Source organism: Cebidichthys violaceus, unplaced genomic scaffold, assembly GCF_023349555.1.
Source record: "Cebidichthys violaceus isolate CVI_PGR_0920_01 unplaced genomic scaffold, fCebVio1.0.p SCAF_2, whole genome shotgun sequence".
NCBI lineage: Eukaryota > Metazoa > Chordata > Actinopteri > Perciformes > Stichaeidae > Cebidichthys > Cebidichthys violaceus.
The window spans coordinates 13,086,630-13,106,201 of record NW_027176372.1 but is presented as its reverse complement, the minus strand read 5'-3'; the positions used below and the strand labels follow the sequence as shown (position 1 = coordinate 13,106,201).

Genomic DNA, 19,572 nt, shown 5'->3' with positions numbered 1-19,572 from the left:
TTCCGGGGTTAACTGATGTGTGACCTCACCCATTTGAGTAACTTGAGGACATCCAGTCACTTTCCAGTCTCACAATGCTTTACAATGCTTTATTATCACTAGCAGCATTTATGTTTTGTCTTAGTCTTTTCCTGGTGCACAGAGCCAGTGTTTTAGAAAGTGATTTTCGTAAACTCCAAGGGGACATAATTCTACAATTAAATCAGACACGTTCTGAGGGAGTCAATGGGAAAATGGCCAAGATGTCTAAAACAAGGGAGGTATGTCACTGATTATGGAGGATGGAGTCATCTTGGACATCGTACTACTGAGATTTATGCCATTAGTGAGTATTCCGATAGCGCTACAATAATATGTTTTGTCCTAATGCTTTGTTTTCTCTTAGGACATAAAGCCAAGTACTTTTCAGAAAGCTCAGAGTTCTCTGAAGATATCTTCCAGGAGAGTGAAACGGCAACAGGGCAGCTGCAGAGGTGGGTTGGAGCAGAGAACAGAAAATGTGTCCATTAGTTACGGTCTAATCTGGTAGTGAGACCATAAACAGTATCTGCTAAGTTAATTACATTAAAGTATTATGTTTATTTCCTCCTCTTACCAGCTCCAACATCATTCCTGCAGTTAACAGCTAACACTAACAAACAGCCAGACATAAGAGGTAAAACTAAATGCAAGTCTTTGGCTGTTGCAGCGCTCTGTATGCTATTATTTTGAATAAGTATGTCTTGCCTTCTCCCAAAGGAAATATAATAGTGATCCCTTGGACTGTTTCTGCGCAGCAAGGAAATGCAATTTCACAAAAGGAAAACAGAATTATTGTCCAAGAAGATGGATATTACTTGGTGTTTGGACAAGTATGGTGTCACTGTAACTCAAGCATAACTAAATTGATATTACATCAGATTTGTTCCAACTGGTCCGCTAATGTTCTCCTTAATTCACAGGTCTTGTTCAAAGGCCCAAGTACAGTTATGGGTCATATCATTCAAAGTTTGGGTTCCACTAGAACAGGGACGACATCAACAGAGATCCTGCGCTGCCTGCAGGAGATGCCCAGTGAAACTCCAGCCAATACATGCTACACTGCAGGTCAGTGAGGCCCTGCTCTGTGGCCATGTTAAAGATAGTCTTCAACAATTAAAAAAATATACGCTTATTTGCTTTCTTGCCAAGAGTTAGATAAGATCATTGATACCACTCTCATGTCTACATGGTAAATATAAGGCTACAGCCAGCAGGCGGTTAGCTTAGCTTAGCACACAGACCAGCTAGTCTGGCTCTGTCCAAAGCATAAACATAATAAACACCTTTATACCTTGTTTGCTTAATTTGCACAGAAATCTGAGTGTAAAACTAACACATTGTGGTTGTACAGTTGATTTGACACCATGCGGGACTAGTTTTTGTCCTGAAGTAGTGACTTCCTGGAGTCTCATCATAACCATAAGTTTCCTGAACTGCTTCTGGACATTCACACTTTTTTTGTACAGATTAAACAAATAAGATATAATGTTCATGAGTTTTAGAGGTTTTGGAAGTAGGATTTTGTTGCCTTTGGACAGAGTCAGGCTTGCTGTTTCTCTCTGTTTACACTCTTTGTGCTAAGCTACGCTAGTTAGCTGCTGGCTGTAGCTTCATATTTGCCATTCAGGCGCAATTGTGGTATCGATCTTCTCACGAGCGCTGGGCAAGAACTTGTATTTGTGTGCATTTCCCAACCACTATATATTTTGTATGCATATGGCGTTCATCCCTCCAGAACAGTTCCAGAGACTATGCCCAGAAGATTTAAAGCTGGCCTCACAAGGAAACATTATGTCAGTTTTTCCTTTTACTTGTCACCTCTGTCATCTCCTCTGATGCCTTCTTCTACGTATTCTCTGCTACAGGCATTGTGCGGCTGCATCAGGACGATGAGCTCCAATTGGTGATACCATACAGGCCCCATGCCCTCATCTCTATGGATGCAGAGTTTACATTTTTTGGTGTCATACAGCTAAACTGAAACAAGACAGTATGAAGATGATAATCATGCAGCTTGTTCCTGGAGGATGTAAGAAACTGACACTGAGCCGTGTGAGGGGATGCTGATAAAAGACAGAGTGGCTGACAGCAGCAGGAAAACTGTAGGGACTTTTGTAATGAACTGCCTGTCTCTACTACTTTTAAAAGCCTTTATCTTTAAAGTATTGTGGTATATCGTTCAGGTAGTCCACCTGGGCTGTCCCCTAGCATTGTTTATGTGTGCTTCCACCTCCTTTCATCAGTCTATTTTAACATGTCTCTTTATACCTTGCTCCACCTCCACTTTGTCTGTTTATTTGTTCCTCTCGTCTATTTTAGAATGGTTTCCGTTTTCCAAAGACTATGTCAGGAACAAACAAAGGTATAAATTTGTATCGCTCTGCTCTGGGGGTGTTTTCCTGGTGGACACGAACTGCTCAACGCTGTCAATACTTAAAGATGTCATGATGAAATTTAAGTTGTTATAAATGGGATGACATGCCTTAGTACAAATAAATTCTCATTAAGGTAATTTTGAATGTATGAATCCATATAACTGGCTGCATTAAATACAGAAATATGACCATCTTTGTCTAAACGCCTGTTTTTATCCAAATTAAAAAGTATTCAGATGTTTTCTTAATAGAAGGTGACATATAAGTGGTCATGCCTTTATTCTCTAAATATAGAATGCCCAGTGCTTATCTAGTGTCCACAGCTGTTTTCTCTCTCCCTGTTTTTTTTCTGAAGCATGGCTATAAGAGGGTGTATCTGTGTGTATGAGCTCTGACAACAGTGGTAGTACAGTTGAACAGCAGCAGAAGCAACAGCAGAGGGAGGATGGTCAGACATATGTTCTCTAATCTCCTGCTACTCTGGTCAATCAGCCATGACCTTTGTATAACTGGACTGACATATGACGAGCCGAAGGTAGGCTCAAGATTTATAATTGAAATTTTGTGTAATATCATTGCAATTGTTTGGTTTCCATGGTTCACTCTTTGATTATGATTAATGTTCCTTTCATTTCAAGGAGCAGTCCTGGAACAACCACAACCTCTATTCTGTCCCTCTGGATTTGGATGTAAGGCTTAGGAGACTAGACCTGTCCAATAACTTCATCAGACAGCTGCACACACTTGCTTTGCCATACTTGGAGCAGCTGGACCTGAGCTCCAACCAGCTGGATCGCATCTCCGAGGGCGCTTTTGAAGACCTGGCTCGACTTGAGGAGTTGAATTTGTCCAGAAATGCGCTGAACAACGACGTTGGCAGTAACGGCAAAGCCCTCCGATCCATCAGTCGACTGAAGAGTTTGGACATATCAATGAACGACTTGAGTGATGATGCAGTGGAAGTGTATCTTCAAAACAAATCGTGTCTTGATCAACTTAAGATGACTGGTAATGCTTTAACAAGACTTTCACACAACTTGTTCAAAGAGAGTAAAGGTTTGAGGGCCATTACTATTGATGACAATCAGATATCGGTGATAGAACAGGGGACATTTGAACCATTGAGCCAATTAGAGGTGCTAAATTTGGCCAGAAATAACCTTGCGCATATCTGTGATTTTAAACTACATCAAGTTAAATATCTGAATCTTAGTCAAAATTCAGTTGAGTTCTTTGTTACGCGTGAGGATGACCAGTTGTACAGGCTCGAAATTCTTGATCTGAGTCACAACAAACTCCTTTATTTCCCAATTGTTCCAAAAATGAACAGTTTGAGGTATCTGCATTTACAGAATAATTTGGTTGGTGCCTTAAATTCAGAGGCTACAATGGTATCGGAGGCCAATGCTCTTTATAGTGAGATTATGAGAGAGACAACAATTAGAAAGAATATCCTACACTCAAACTGGAGGCTGATGCCACTGATTTATATTGACCTGAGCTATAATCACTTCAGGTCTTTCCCACTGGAGACTTTGAGCCATCTTACATCATTAGAAACTCTGAATTTGAATTTCAACTGTTTGCAAAACATCACTTGGAATATAAGAAATGACGATGAATCAGGATTCCATCGGCAGCTTTTCTTTCCCTCCTTAAAGTACCTTAACCTGCAGAGTAACGGACTTGCATACATTTCTCCATTTTTTCTCAATGCGCTCACACAAATAGAAACATTAAATCTACAAGACAATTCTGTACAACCGTGTGCCTCTATTGACCAATCAACACAGCAGATGAATCTGAACACCTCCTGTGTTGTCATTGGCCAGCTAAGGACGCTTAAACACCTCAATCTTAAAGAAAACAACATCAAAATGCTTCAACCAAACACGTTTCTAAAAACCTCTTTGGTTTCTCTGAACCTTGCAAGAAATTCACATATGGTAGTGCAAAGGGATGCATTAGAGGGTGTGCAAAAGACTCTTCAGCTCTTGATCATCAGTGAAATAAACATGACCAGCTCTGATCTGTCTTTACCCTGCATGCCAGCGTTAACTCAGCTGAACATATCTAACAACCACCTCGATGTGATTCCCAGCAGTTTGAGCTGCTCTCCTCTGACAGAAATAGACATAAGAAATAATCATTTTGAGTCTTTAAACAATTCTTTGATCCTTGCTTTATCGGTGCACCTTAATTTTATGTATATAAGTGGAAACTATTTTAACTGTTGTGACAGTAGATGGCTGATAATCCTACATGAGCTGAAGATGAAACTGCCTGATGTCAATGACGCCGTATGCTTTACAAGCGATAGAAACATTGCAGTGACAGAGTATCTGAAAAAGCCTTCAGGGTATTGTTTGTTTCATACAAAAGCACAGGAAATTCACTTTGGAACAATGATCATCATTGTTTTATTCGTAACTGTAATGTCGACAGTGCTCATCATATTCACCAGGAAGGTGTGCTGCACACAGAGATCATTTATAGTGTGATATGTTAAATCTGTTGTCATCTACGCACATGGGTTACATTAAGTAAGCAACTCAAATACAATAGTGAGAAACTGGATAGCAAACTAAAGTAACTGAAATTCCTTTGAGCTTCATTTTGCATGACTTTTAGTAATAAAATTCAGTAAAATTTTCATCATCACAATTATTTTCTCATCTCCATTCAAGGCTTTCTTGTATGGCTCCCCCTACATAGTATTAATCTTGTAGAACATGCATCACACTGTGTGACCTGTGCAGCCAAATTGTTGTGATTAAAATTGACTCCCAAGGTATTTGGTTACGATATGTGTGCCAAATCGCTAATCAGGCGGAGAATGTTTGCCCATCCTTCATTGTGTAATGTTTGCAAGCAACTAAACGTTTTGCCTTGGCTCAATGTTGTATGATGTCTCTGAGGCCTTGCACAACGTTCCCAGAATTTGAACTCCTGAACAATTCAATAAAACGCCAATAAGAGACCTTGTACACTTTAATATATTTCACTTCCTGCATCTGTTTGTGTTTTGTTATGTATAATCGGCTCTGGCCCTGGTTATGAAATATAATGTGGCATCAGTTATGCTGAACATAATAATAAAAATGCTGTACCTAATAACCAGAATATGTTGGCAGTATTATTTTTAGAGTACAAGTACACCTTTTCTATACCTGCAAAATAAATCACTGTAGTTCGGTGAGGATGAATTGTGAATTTCTGTTTTTAGTCGAGCAACTATGGTAGGCTGGGGCTGTTTTTGTTTGTAACCACTGCAAATTTGAATACAAATATATTGAAGAAAAATAGGTTAAACTAACAACACATGAACAATCTTTGAATTTCATCCCACAGTGCTGCTCTACAGACAATGAGGTGGTCTGGCGAAAAATGTGCAAAAGCCTAATGACATGCTGCAGTGTCAAATTAATCAGTAATTCTGTGGATTTTATTACACACTGACATAAAGCAGCTCAAGGTTCACTGGAGAGAAACTGCAGTTACAGGAGGATATCCTGTTAAGCAATCCTCTTATTGTCTTCTCATTGACACATCTTTCTCCTTTAAAACTGATGCAAAGAGTCATTTTGCAATTCTCATGCACATTTCCACTTTGTCCAGCGGGTACAGCCAGGGCTGCGATGCCATGAGTGCCAAAAGAGCCAGGATGCCTATCAATCTGACTCTTGAGCAATATAACTGTAGGAAATGTCTTTGTTGCCCCACCCACAAGATTTAGATACTAGATCAAGTAGCAGCTTGACAAGTTCAAGCAAAGAGCACTGGAAGAAAAGAACACTGTGTGGTTAGTATTAGGTGTAAAACCATAGGAATGCAAGTAGCAAATTACATTCATTTTTCTACTTGGTGGTTAATGGTAGCTGGCATGTAGACATTAGCAGCAGCTTGTTTGTTAGCACATAAAGCAAGTATTTAAAACTATCACTGTCACACTCTCACTCAAACTGCATTTCCAGTAAACCCCATCCTTACAAGTAAAGGATTGTCATCCTTGCCCAATTATAAGCCTGAGACTTTGGAGTGTCTCTTAATAAGGATCACTTTATCTTACATCAAATGTAGCATAAGTCACTGGCATTGCCATTAATGTTGCACATATCTTGTTAAAATCAGAGTGAAATCTATTGCTGTATCAGTTCTTCTGTAAACCCATCCCTTGATAAAGTTACTATCTAAGCATCTAGCTGTTCTTCTGCTCTCATTTTCTTTATTTATTAATTTGCTGACCTGGAATTGCAGTTTTTTAACAAATGCATTTTGCTCCTCTACCCATGTGGGCAAGGTCCATAATACAGTAATCCTCTTAACAATATTATTTACAATGCACATGCAACTTCTTTGAATTAATCAGTACACACTTCAAGATTCAAGGTAAATCTGTTGTCATTTTACAACACAGGGTTGCACAATGCAGTTGAAGTCCCTTTATGCTACATAAGTAAAGCAAAAATAGCAAAAAACAATGTATGGAGCAGTGAGGTGGATAAGTTGGATGAGTCTCACAACCTGAGGAAGGAAGTCGCTCTGTAGTTTGGTTATAAAGCAGCTGATACTTGTTTCCACTCCCAGATGGCAGCAGGGTGAACAGGTTGTGGCTGTGGTGGGTTTTGATTTTGAATATCCTTTGAGCTCTTTCGCAGGCACCTCTTTTCACCAATATCACAGATTTTCAGTCGATGGGTAGCAAAGATGTTCTGGGAGGTTTTATCACCCGCTGTAGAGCCCTCCTGTCAACAAGAACTTGAGAGGGACATTTTTCCTTAAGTTTCCTTAAAAATACAATTGTGTTGTTTTTTTTCACCAGAATGGAGTTGTGTGATGACCATGTCAGGTTGTCTGTGATGTGGATTCCCAGGAACTTAAAACTTGATCTGTAATCTCTTGTGCCTATGGACCCCAGTGCTTGTACCCATAAGGCCTGTTAAGTAATTCATACATGACCACAGAGGTCCCTGAAAAAGATGCTCCCAAGAATCTATCATTGTATCAGGCTAAGCAGTCTTAAATGCAACCCATGACATGACATTTCATCTAGTTTACGCATTCTGTGGGTACATTAGGCTACAACCCAAAAAAAGGCAAGAATCATGCAAGTAATGATATGTTACATCACCTTCATCAGATATGCTGAACTAATGTTGGCCATACTTATTTTAATTTTATTGATTTATTTGGTAGGGATAGTGCACATTATTGAAACATTCCTGTAAATGTGAGTTAGCCAAGAGGCTATTTTTCATCTGTAGTCCCTTGACAGATGCTACAAAGTCACATTGGCTTAATTTTTAGGATCCCTCACTGTTTTTGAATAAATTAAAATTTTAAGTTTGAGAATAAGTTGAGATAGTTTGGGCCCTGAGACCTCTAATCATTGGCTTTACCAGATAAAGATAAACTCTGAGCGCCAGCTATGTTCAAGTGCTACATTTAACATTTTAATTACAAGACCAGGTTGAATAATCTGGTTTTGTAATTAACCTCGAGGATTTTTTGTCCACTTCAATGTTTCCAACATGGCGGGCGCTGGCTCGTCAATGTCTGTCGGAGGCTGAAGAAGGAGCAGGACACGTTTCACCGACAACCGCGGCTGGAATTAGAAACCATCGAGGACGAGAAGAACATGAACCTCCAGTGCCGAAACCCTAACGCTGTAAATACGGGTAAAAACTGGTAATAGCTAACACCGTCATTGACATTTTTAACCTAGCTAACACTAGCTACACAATTAGCTAGCTAGCTAGCGTTAGCCACCAGAGGTGTAGTCCGTGCCCGGCGGATCCAGTCCGTCCCAGACGACCATGACTCCTCAGCAGTACCCCTCCATAATCACACAGAAAGTGCAGTTAACTTTCAAACTCTTCATGCTGGAGATTGCCCGGAATACACTTGAACAAGAACTTCTTAACCTCACCAACAAGGTAAGTTAATGTTAGCACCAGTCTCACATCTTCAGGTTATTGTCACCTGTAGATTCATTGAAGTAGCTAGTGCACAAGCCACATGGTCAAACCCTGCTAACGTTAACTTTACCCACAAATGTACTTAACTAGTTGACTGAGATTGCAAAATTGTAATGAAACAAAGCACTGATAAAAATTGTTGTATGCAAGTGTTGCCAGAGTTACAATTAATGTCTATTTTCAGTATTGTTGAATACTTTTCCAACTCATTTATTTGTTAGCTTAATGTATGTTAGTGTATAACAAGTCAGAAATGAAGTCTGTTAATGAGTTGTCACCTTTTCTCAGTGCACAAGTTTTTTGGTTATTTATTAAATTGTCAATTGATTACCAGAAATGTGTTTCGCTAATTCTTTTTAAATTAAAATGTAACATTTCCTTTTCTTACAAAATCACTTAAGCTTGTTTCACTTTTCTCTCAGGTCTATGAAGACGTTCAAGGTTTCTTGAATTCAACAGTTTCCACTGTTACTGTCTTCAGTGATCTGGTTCAGTCTTTGGATGCAAAATATCAAGCCATTAAGAAGCTCAATGGTTCATTAAAAGACCTCGCAAGTGGTAAGTCAAGAATTAATCAAACAATGTAAGCTGCTACTGTGACATCCTGTATTCAAAGTACATTGCAATTAATTCCAAATGCATGTTGCAAAGAATCTAAAAGTCCTGTGAGCAGGTGTTGTGTGTTCCAACTCGCCAGCCAATAAGTGACATTGGATATAAGTCTAATTTCTGCAGAGGCCTTTCATGAATAAATAAAAACAACCGTTAGAAATTGAATGGTAGAGAACATTAGGCGGCGCAAGATGTTGATGCACATCTGTAAATCACATTACCATGATCTAGTACCGAGAGACCGATTGCTTCCACAATCTTCCGTCTACAAGACAAAGGGAAGCAAGATTTGTTACTGTATGAAAAAATAAGCTTTCTTAATTGAACCGGTACGTGATTTAAAGGGGAATTTAACATCAATCCAGATGATATACACGTGTAGACAAATTAACTATTTTTTAATATAATAGAAATGCCATATCTGCCATCAGCATTACTCAAGTTGTACGTGTGTTATTTAGGAAAAGATTTTCATTGCCGCTTAATTTAACTCTCTTTTCTGCTTTCCCCATCTTTACAGAGCCACACATTTGTGTCCAGCCTACTGTCAGAAATGGAGCGAGAGCAAATCAGCTCCAGCCACTCGGAGGCAAAAAGGTCCTAATGACCGATGTTCTCAAGTTTGGGCCTATGTTGCAGAACTCGCTCATGGCGAGCTCCATAGCCAAAGCAGTCCAGGTGCTTGGAGCCACGCTGTCCCACCAGCAGTTTAAATATTTCCTCATCTCCCAGCCTGCAGCAGTCCAGCAGGACGACATGTTATGCGGCATCCCGTCCAGCTGCAACAGCGCCGCTGCGACTTTGAGCTCATCCCCTCACTCACAGGCTGAAGAAAAAGAACACTCTGTTATTTTTGAGGAGAAACGCCCATCAGATGCTGCGAATCTTCCACCTGCGATTACTGAGAGACCCGAGAATAACCCAGAGAGGCCACCGCTACTACTGCCTCCCATACGAGCTCTACTCCCAGAGATCCGTAACCCTAAACCAATGAAAATACCACCACTAATGAGCTGGGGATGTGAGGAAGATGTCCAGGTGCAACACCAAAAACAAACATCCTCTCAGCTGCTTCACTTCCTCAAAGCAAAAGCTAAAAAGACGGGTGCACTAGAGGTCACTGTCATGGAGTGGAGTAAGACTATGTGCACGTCAAGTTTGCCACAGGGGCCGACCATCAAAACACAAAGAATGATCAACGCACTAGCTCCGAAAACCTTATGTGCAGACTTTGAAAACCAAGCCCCAGTCTTCAGAGTAAAGAGAGTGGAATCGAGTGGCTCTCTGACCTACACTTGTGTGATCGCAACTAAGACTGAATTATGGGATATTGGAGACATCCTCACAGAGGTGGGACATGGAGAGTCTGAAGCTCACCCCTTGGATAATAAAGACAGCCCAAATAAAACGGCTCAAGAGGACTCCTGTCTAAACATCCAGTGGAAAACCCAACCTCTGCAATGCACAGAACCAGAACCAGCGATTAACTGCATTACCATTCCTGAGTTCCAGATCCGGAGGTTTGAAGAAACTGAAGTTGTGGTGTCTCATATTGTCAGCCCAGGTAACTTTTACGTACAACACCGAGACTCCATCATGACGCTGCAGGCCCTACTCGCAGAGTAAGTCCTTTTAGCATGGATTCCAATCTCTTGTCTGCTTTTTCTCAGCTTTTCTTAACCCTCACTGATTCCCTGATCACATTAACAGAATGTAGGGAGAGCCACTTCTCCCTTTTTGTTCATTACTGCTTTCTTTGTAGATTTTCTTTTTTTTTCTTTTTTTAATAATCCACATGTTTCTGGTCATTATTTCTTTCTCATTTGCAGCAGCTGGAAAGCCAGTAGTTCATATGCCGAGCAGAGCTGCATTCCAGATATTGGAACTAAAGTAATGGGTTGGTTCCCTAAGCAAGAACAATGGTGCAGGGCTCAGGTGACGAAGATATGTGGAGTAAGCGGGGGTGCGTCCAGTTCTGTGTATTGGAATGGTTTTGCAAATGCGTACCTCTAGGTGGTAGCAGTGTCACTTTGCTCGCCTGCAGTCACTTGGGAATTCCTTCCTGGATTTTTTTTTTATGCTCTCTTGTCTTTTGGATGTCAGATGATAATGCCGCCGACGGTGCTGGGAGTGGGACTTCCATTAAGGTGGAGGTGAAGAAGCTGGACTACGGTGACACAGGTTGCCTGTCACTGTTGAACATCAAAGAGCTGACCACAGAAGTGGCCGCCCTACCGCTGCAGGCTGTCGAGGTCTCGCTGGCAAATGCGAGTGGTTCCCTAATGATAATGTTTGGCTCTATAATTGTTCACATGTATCTAGAGGACCACCAGCGTTGAGAGGGTTGAATTAGAAATGTTTTCCATTTACAGCGGCATGATATTGGAAAAGTAAATGCACCAGTGTGGTTCACTTTGAGAGCAAATGAAGAGGTTAGATCTATAAAAAAAAACTTGCTCTTTTAACCAATTGTGTGCTCTAGTAAACAATTTATTCTTAAACACATTGGGTGTTTAGATATGACTGGTGATGACAGCAAAACAGTCACACCCGCGAGCCAACCAACAGCAGGGAATAACCAAGCTGGGGAGAGAATCCTCCGACACCAGTCGTCTGTCTCTGACCCGCTGAGGTGAATCCTCCGAGCAGATGCGGACACCAACCGGTTGGGAAGTGTAACAATATATACGGCTCCTTATTGAACTGGCGGTCCTGCCTAGACGTTAGGTTTATTAATGGGACACACTGGATTTAGGGCTGAGCACGTCTCAGGATGTGACTATTGCGCATGCACACATTGCAGTGTGGATGCTGCAATGATATCTATCTATCGATCGATCGATATATCGTGCAGCTCTACGTCTGATACAGTTACTAATGTTAAAAAACAGTCAGCTACCTCATCCAACTATCACAATATTAAAGTAACATAACTTTCTGTTACTTTTCATCACACTGCAGTGCAAGTTATGCCTTCTAGCTGTGGAAATGTAATTTGGCACATAAGTGTTGCTTAATGTTAACTTGGAGCAGCCGCAGTATCCGTTTCTACTTCAAATATACAATATTAGTGAAATTCCATTATGTGAAATAGTGCTAAAAGTCCCCATTTTAACTGAATGTATCTGTAATCTTTCTTTTCTGTAACTCTAATGGAACACAGTGGCCTTTTTTTGGTATCCTAATTACATAACGCAGTTTAATGTATTCTGTCACTCCGACGTGCAGATTTTCAATTTAATGTGGCTTTATTGGCATGAAGGTTTCCGAAAAAACGGCTATACCAAGGCATCAAAATAAAAAAAGTACACAATGTTAATATGAATAATAACATAACATTACATTATTGCAGATTATCCCTCTCAGATTTGCAGAAAATGGTTAAAATACTGTGCTCCGCTGTGAGAGTGTAGCCTCAGTTACAGTGTTGGCGTTTGTCCACATGATCAGTCACGGCCTTATCTATTGGGCAAAGGAAATAAATGATCTCGGTTCACGGTATTTATTGTTGGTTTCCTTCCCCCTAGGTGATGCCTGTGAATGGGAGGGATTGGTCTGAGGAGGCAGTGGGCTGGTTCAAAGCAATGGTGCACAACAGAACGCTCTATGCCAGACTGTACCCACAGGGGCCCAAAGTTACAGTCGAGCTCTTCCTGGAAAAGGGAAAGCTCGGAGCTATGAGGTACTTGATTAGGAAGAAATCCGTTAATTGTGACTCGTACATTTAGAATTAACAGCAAGTATGTCCCTTTTGTTGTATTTTTCCTGCTAACATTGTACAAATGAAATGTTTGATTGCATTAAGAAGTAGTACAGGGACTGAAAATTGCTTGTTGGCCTTTATAATGTGTATATACTGTACGGTCATAAGGACAATACGACACAATATCTTAACTGTACGCTGGTATTATCTACATTTCAGGAGGGGTGCACCACTGTCTTTGAGACTGGCCCAGAACGGACATGCAAAACACAACAAGCTGAAGAATGTTGGACTCATGAAAAGAAGTAAGTTGACTTATAGTTTGGAAATGGTTTACCCCAAATTGTGCATCTACAGTAGGTGGCAGTGTCACCTTTGTATGACCAGAACAGCACTCATTTTTTTTATTTTTTTTTTAGGCACAATTCAACTTAACATGAAGAAACAGGAGTCTGAGTGGGAGAAGTACCTCATCTCGTGCTATACTCAAAGTAAGAAGTAATTCAGAGAGTAGGGAATGTTTCTAGTTTTGTTTATGTCGCCTTGTTTGGCATTCAGGTCAAATGTATATCCAAATGGCAGACCTGCCATGAAACACAAATCCAAACACAGACATTTAATGATCCTTGGATCAGAGATAAAGTAGTAGACATACGGTGGTCTTTCAGGTTACACAGTGACAAAGTGCTGTGATTTGCACTTTGCAGTACAAGGATATTTAAATCTAATGTAATATAAATGAACATTGGATTAAGACTGAAAGCTTTGATTGGATCAGCTTTCTTGTGTATTTTAATGTCTTACATTGCAGTTCTTAATTAAAGTCAAAGCTATGTGTAGTGGTTGTGAGTGTAAAGCTAATGTTCTCTATAACATCATTGCAACTAAAAAATATTTTGACAACTGACAAAAGAGCTGTGACACTGTTTCCACAAAAACGTTGGTAAACTCAGTTTGTCTTTGAAGCAAAAATGTGTTTATTTTGTATTACTTTTTAAAAAGATTTATGTATGATGTGTGGGGACATGAACATTTCCCTTTGTACTTAAAAACAAGTTCAAATCCTGTTTTTCCTGCCACTAGACGGTTTCACTTCAGTCTAATTACCTGCCCTCTATTAAGTGATACTTGATTTGTCAGTGTGCCACATACAGTAGGTCTGTTTATTTTCCTTTCATAATGATCATTATCAGAGCCATGTTGCCTTAGTTCATATTGAGTTCTTGTAAAATGTCAGATCTATTTTCTATTTCCAGTGTGCATATTTTTCTCTACTGTCATAATAAAGCTGTTATCTAAAAGTGTGTGTGCTCCGTCTGTGTTGTAGATTAACGTGTTCTCCATAGAGGGAATATAAATGAGGTTCAGTTCATTCAAAGAATCACCAGGCCTTCCAAACCCTCCCACTACAGTAAAGCTCATGGCATTGTGAGCTGCTGTAGATCATCTGATAGTACGTGACAAATGGCCACATTGTGTTTTCACTTGCATTCAGTTTGTTGCTACTGTAATTCTTGTTTCCACTGTTGTAGGGAGGAGTTTGACCACAACAAAATGTGCAAGCTCAGCTGATAATAGCCAAATGAAAATTCTCAGTTTTGTTCAGATGCTGTACCGTAGATCATTCATAAGCACGTGTTTTTACAGTATAAGGCAAAGTCATAACTGCGAAGTAAGCTTTAATGACTGGATATTTATTATAAAGAAATGTGTCAATGTGCGCACAAAAGGATATGAAATCAATGGAAGGAAATTTAATACAAAACTAATTATTGCTCAAAAGTAGTGTAAGCTAAGTCATTGAGTTACCATGCAAAAACATCAGCAAGAACAGCACCTGGCACACAACAATATTTAGATATGTATAATTGCAATATATTTGCTTATTTTACAGTATAGCAGCATTTATATTTGGGACATGGTTATGTTACAAAAATCAGCTTGAACAAATGACAGTACTGGTTTAATTAAAGCATGTGTATAAACGTCTTTAAGACAGCCTCTCATTTTCTACCACATTGGTATTTTGCATATGTGTTTTCTGGATGAATCTGCGAACCTGTTGGTGAATCTGTGCTCTGGATGACAGTGACTCAGGTCAAAAGCTTCCTTCACTTCCCTGCCCTGCCAAGCACAATAAATAATGTGTCAGGCTGAGGCCTTTTGTGTCCACACAGATTCCTCCTTTTGCCCGGGGTAGGCGGAAATCGAGGCGTTTGATCTGAATTCTAAAGAGTCTTGTTGCAGCCCAATAAAGGCCGCCATTGTATGTAAATAGTTTATATAAGAGCATATGACCGCTATGGTGCAGGGCACTGGCTAGTGGCGGAGGAATGATTAGCATTTTCCAAATGCATGCTTCTCAATCCAGCCTTCTGGGTCGCTAAAAAAAACAACACAATATTTTAATTAATTTCTTCTTCGTACACATTTTTGTGTACCACCACAGCTGAAGGTAAAATGTTCTCTCATTCATTCTGTTTTATACTAACATTCAGTGTGCAATGAGGACAGATGTTGTGTGTGATGGCTGACATGCCCCATTGCCTTGACTCGACAAATACATTATCATTACCATTTATAGTAGTATTTAAATTAATCAGCTTTTTAAGTGTGATCATTTCAAGTTTTTATTCTGGTGAGTTCTGTAGCCTTTCTTACAGACAATAGAGGTCTCTCAGTTGTCTTCAAAAAAATAATAAAAAACATCTCATAATGAGATGGATGTCTTGCTTGTTCCTTGGAGAAATGTGCTGGCAGTCTGTCAGTCTGTCTGCAACTGGGCTGTAGGTCAGTTTGGGAGTACAGTATTAATACAGGGTGAGCGAATCACGTGGCGTGGCGAATGTTTGGTAATTGGCTTCGTCCTGTTGCGTCTTGTGACGGTGCGCGATGGTAGGCCATCTCCCCTGCTCTTATACGGCCAACTTGCGTCTGGGCAATTCTTTTCTGTTGTTCCTCACTCTGCCAGCTTGATGCTCAGGCCACAACTCAAGATGGTCATCTTCGGACCCAGCGCTGCTTACGCCGCTTCGCCTTGCTGGCTGAGCCTGGTAAACAGTTAGACTTTTTACTAAATTACTAAATTGTTGTGGACGACGACAATAACTAAGTTATTTAAACTGATAATCCGTTGCTACAAATAATACTTTTGCTAAATGCGAAGGGCTTAAAAGTGCATGTTTTATTAAGAAAGTGGGTAATTTTATTTTTCCTGAGAGACATTTTGATAAAGTTGACTTAAATGTTGATGTACATTATAATTTGGTTTTAACAGTGGACCTTAAGCTATAGATGTAGCTTAGCCTTCATTCATGTAACCTTTATTTTTTTGCAGACCTGGAGTCCAAAATGAACTGGGGGAGCTTTTATGCCGTGATCAGCGGCGTAAACAGGCACTCTACCGGCATCGGACGCGTTTGGCTCTCCGTCATCTTCATCTTCCGTATCATGGTCCTGGTGGTCGCTGCCGAGAGCGTTTGGGGAGATGAGAAGTCCGGCTTCGTCTGCAACACCCAGCAGCCCGGCTGCAACAGCGTCTGCTACGACCAGTTCTTCCCCATCTCTCACATCCGCCTGTGGGCGCTCCAGCTCATCCTGGTCTCCACCCCCGCCCTGCTGGTGGCCATGCATGTGGCCCACCGACGCCACATCGACAAGAAGATGCTGAAGAGGACGGGCCGCAGCAGTCCCAAGGAGCTGGAACACATCAAGAACCAGAAGTTTCAGATCACCGGAGCACTGTGGTGGACATACATGATCAGTATCATCTTCAGAATCCTCTTTGAGGTGGCTTTTCTGTACATTTTCTACTTGATCTATCCTGGCTTTAAGATGGTGCGTTTGGTAAAGTGTGACTCGTACCCATGCCCCAACACAGTGGACTGTTTTGTCTCAAGACCGACAGAAAAGACCATATTCACTGTGTTCATGCTGGCGGTGTCCGGGGTGTGTGTGCTGCTTAACCTGGCTGAGGTGGTGTACCTCATAGGCAGGGCCTGTAAGCGGTGCTTTGGAGGCTCTGAGGAGCCAAAAGTAGCTTGGATAAGTCAAAGATTGTCTACTTATAGGCAAAATGAAATCAATCAGCTGATAGCAGACCAGTCTCTTAAGTCTAAGTTCACTGTGACCAAAAAGAGCCCAACTGAGAAGGGGGAAAGGTGTTCAGCTTTCTGAAACGCTGCCTCTCCTCTTAAACTAATCAGCATTAGACCATGGATCATGTTGCTCTGCATTAGTGTCACATATTCTGTACACATTTACACCATCTATTCATATATCATTCAGTCAGTCGCTTAGTGATTCATCGTTTTTTTGGGTTTTTTTTACTGACACAAGTGGTAGTCGCTGTTGGAACTCGTCTGTACTATTTGGAGCCTGTAGGTAAGGTAAAGGACCACACCAGTGTTGTTGCGTGTTTTAGACCATGTTGACGTTGTCAACAATCTGCCAAAGCTCATTTTAGGTGTTTTCATTTGATTACAGTGTGAGAAGCAACTTGAGCTGAAGAAGCCAGGCCTGTGTGAGCATCAAACCTTCATCATTTTGTCAAAGTTGTCGTCATTGCTTGACAATACGGTTCAAACTATAGATTTGTTATAACCCTACAGAGTCCTACACAGTTGTATTTACAAAATAGACAAGATTTACAAGACTGTGTGATGTTTGGAAATCATGCCCATCAAGCAAATATTGATTTGAAAAATATATATTTTTTTTTTATCTATTTGGCGTTATAGGTGTCTTGATTCTTGGATGACAGTTTCTCACCATCACCAGACTTTTCACATTCAGTCTCCTCAATCATCATTTCAGTTGCTTTATCACGCATCAATAATGTACCTTTGATGCAAAAAAGGAAACGGGCTGCTGTCCGGAAGGCACGAAAACATTAAAACTGAAAAATGCAGTAGTAGTATGCATGACTTCTGATGATTAAGCCAAAATGTGCAAAAACACCAGTGTGGTCCTTTTAAAGGTGCAAAGGTTACAGTAGAGATTAAAATGCTGGATAGAAAGCAAACCTTTTATTTACATCAAACATGTTAATATGTACCATATTTAATTCAAAGCACGGAACTGGAAGGGGCAGTTATGTGAGTAAATGCCATTAATTTTCAGTAACAAGCAGACCGCTGTACAGTGTTCATTTTGTCGACAAAGATTTTGATGACAAGTATTCGTTTAGGGCCTTTTATGTCATGGGCAAATTATAACGACAACGTAATTCCCAAAATGTTTTGTTAAAATCTGTTCATAACTAGTGTTGACTGTAGGGTTTTCACAGACTCGTGTGATCCAAACTTTTCCAATAACTCCAGAGCGTTGTAAAGTTTAAATGTGTTGAAAAAAAGAAAGATGTAATCATTTCCAAAATTTCACAGCATGAAAGAAATATGATTCTTCAGTCCAAATTTTCTCTGTGGTCAAAAAACTGTTTACTCTCCGGCTTGCCGCAGCGCACTCAAAGAAAAGCTCACCCTGACAACATCTGCTCCACATTCATAAATAAAATAATATATAAGATAATGACAAAGCTCTTCTGCCCTAACAATGCAGCGTAAACACTTTTATAACTATATAGGAGCTCTGCTGAAAGTGAAACATGACTCTTAATTATAGCAGAAGACCTCAGTAATGTATAAAGAAGTCTGTTTTGTCAGGTTATAAATATCAGTGTCTGATAACCAGTAATGATAGACGGTAAGTCTGTAACAGCAGCAGCCAGGAGAAATATCCTTCAGCAAAATCCATTACAGTGTTGTGAATCTGTCTGAGAAAATTACGACTAAAACATTGACTAAAATGAAGTTCCAATGACTAAAAAAATCTAAATTTAAAATTCTTGTCAGCTTTAATTATTATCTAACTTAGGATAGTGCTATGGAAATATAACAGATTGTGCCAGAAAACAAAAGACCGTTTTAAAAATACTGTCCAGATGTGGACAGCTGTCATTAAATATCATTCCTCAAGGGATGAAAAACTAAATTAATTTGAAAACACAAATTTTACACAAACATATCTTTACTATTGACCTATTATGTTATCTCAACAGTAGTCAGAGCAACAGTTTATTTCAGTAAACCATGCAAAATCTCAGTACTGTACTTATGTCTTTGTATATCTTTGTATTCAATTGTAAGTACTGCCTACTTACTTCATTGTGGCTTCTGTTTGAGGTGATCTTTTTTTGTTTATGAAAATTGTTAGCGGTTGACCTACTGTTTAACAGAGGCAGTTGCACGTTCTTTCCTCAATATTACTCTGTATAATATTATTCAGTATCTCTCTGGTCCTGAAAACGTCATGTCCCATACGCTGGTATCTGCTCTATTATTTTACATTACATTAATTTAGCAGACGCTTTTATCCAAAGCGACTTACAATTCAGTATCTCTCTGCACACCATAGGCACAGCTACGGGAGCAGTTTTGGGGTTAAGTGTCTTGCTCAAGGACACATTGACATGAGACTAGCGGAGCAGGAGCCGGGGATTGAACCACCCGGCTCCTGATTGACCCTCTGATTGAAAGGCGGCCCTGCTCTCCACTTAGCCATGGTCACCCTTATACAGTTATACACATTGTAGTGCATCCAAAAACCCTGATGTCGATATTTATGCCTAAATCTACATATATGAATTTACACCCAGGTAAACAACCCAGATAATGTATAATTAGGGTTAAAACCGTGTATATTATGTAATATACTGAAATAAAGTGCTTGGTAATTTGACATTATTTGAGTTTCTTTCAAAATGTTGAACTAAATGGATTAAATACTGACATCTGTCAAAGCAAAGTAACCTTGGTAGTTATATCAAAAGTGTTTTCCATTTTCATACTTGGATCCCGGGGCTCATCTCATTACTGATATGTTA

At 40.0% G+C, this 19,572-nt stretch overlaps 3 protein-coding genes across 4 annotated transcripts; all 3 read left to right on the top strand.

Annotated features, from left to right (window-relative positions):
* The first annotated feature begins 48 nt into the window (after nucleotides 1-48).
* On the top strand, nucleotides 49-2,280 carry LOC137875351 (tumor necrosis factor ligand superfamily member 13B-like). 2 transcript variants are annotated; one of them, XM_068714521.1, is made up of 6 exons: nucleotides 49-260; nucleotides 386-473; nucleotides 599-655; nucleotides 739-851; nucleotides 942-1,086; nucleotides 1,887-2,280. In XM_068714521.1, exons 1-6 carry the CDS (start codon nucleotides 75-77, stop codon nucleotides 2,000-2,002), a joined length of 705 nt encoding a protein of 234 aa, XP_068570622.1. In that variant the 5' UTR covers nucleotides 49-74; the 3' UTR covers nucleotides 2,003-2,280. The 2 variants fall into 2 exon arrangements, with proteins under 2 accessions (XP_068570622.1, XP_068570621.1); XM_068714520.1 differs by having other exon boundaries at nucleotides 739-1,086.
* Nucleotides 2,281-2,813: 533 nt separating this feature from the next.
* On the top strand, nucleotides 2,814-5,513 carry LOC137875350 (transforming growth factor beta activator LRRC32-like). The gene is made up of 2 exons (XM_068714518.1): nucleotides 2,814-2,931; nucleotides 3,035-5,513. The coding sequence occupies exons 1-2, from the start codon at nucleotides 2,842-2,844 to the stop codon at nucleotides 4,895-4,897; spliced, it is 1,953 nt and encodes a 650-aa protein (XP_068570619.1). The 5' UTR covers nucleotides 2,814-2,841; the 3' UTR covers nucleotides 4,898-5,513.
* A 2,330-nt stretch (nucleotides 5,514-7,843) lies between these two features.
* Nucleotides 7,844-19,427, top strand: LOC137875349 (uncharacterized). The gene is given in 12 exon segments (XM_068714517.1): nucleotides 7,844-8,332; nucleotides 8,797-8,932; nucleotides 9,507-10,608; nucleotides 10,816-10,949; nucleotides 11,090-11,253; nucleotides 12,514-12,668; nucleotides 12,909-12,994; nucleotides 13,109-13,187; nucleotides 13,992-14,008; nucleotides 14,737-14,841; nucleotides 14,844-14,885; nucleotides 16,027-19,427. Coding segments are annotated over 12 exon segments (2,979 nt in total). The 5' UTR covers nucleotides 7,844-8,212; the 3' UTR covers nucleotides 16,866-19,427.
* The last annotated feature ends 145 nt before the right edge of the window (nucleotides 19,428-19,572 follow it).

Coding starts and splice junctions, on each gene's coding strand:
- LOC137875350 (XM_068714518.1), top strand. CDS start 2,842: ATGGTCAGACATATGTTCTCTAATCTCCTGCTACTCTGGTCAATCAGC. Junction 2,932..3,034: donor TGACATATGACGAGCCGAAG/GTAGGCTCAAGA, acceptor TTTCATTTCAAG/GAGCAGTCCTGGAACAACCA.
- LOC137875351 (XM_068714520.1), top strand. CDS start 75: ATGCTTTACAATGCTTTATTATCACTAGCAGCATTTATGTTTTGTCTT. Junction 261..385: donor AGATGTCTAAAACAAGGGAG/GTATGTCACTGA, acceptor GTTTTCTCTTAG/GACATAAAGCCAAGTACTTT. Junction 474..598: donor GCAACAGGGCAGCTGCAGAG/GTGGGTTGGAGC, acceptor TCCTCTTACCAG/CTCCAACATCATTCCTGCAG.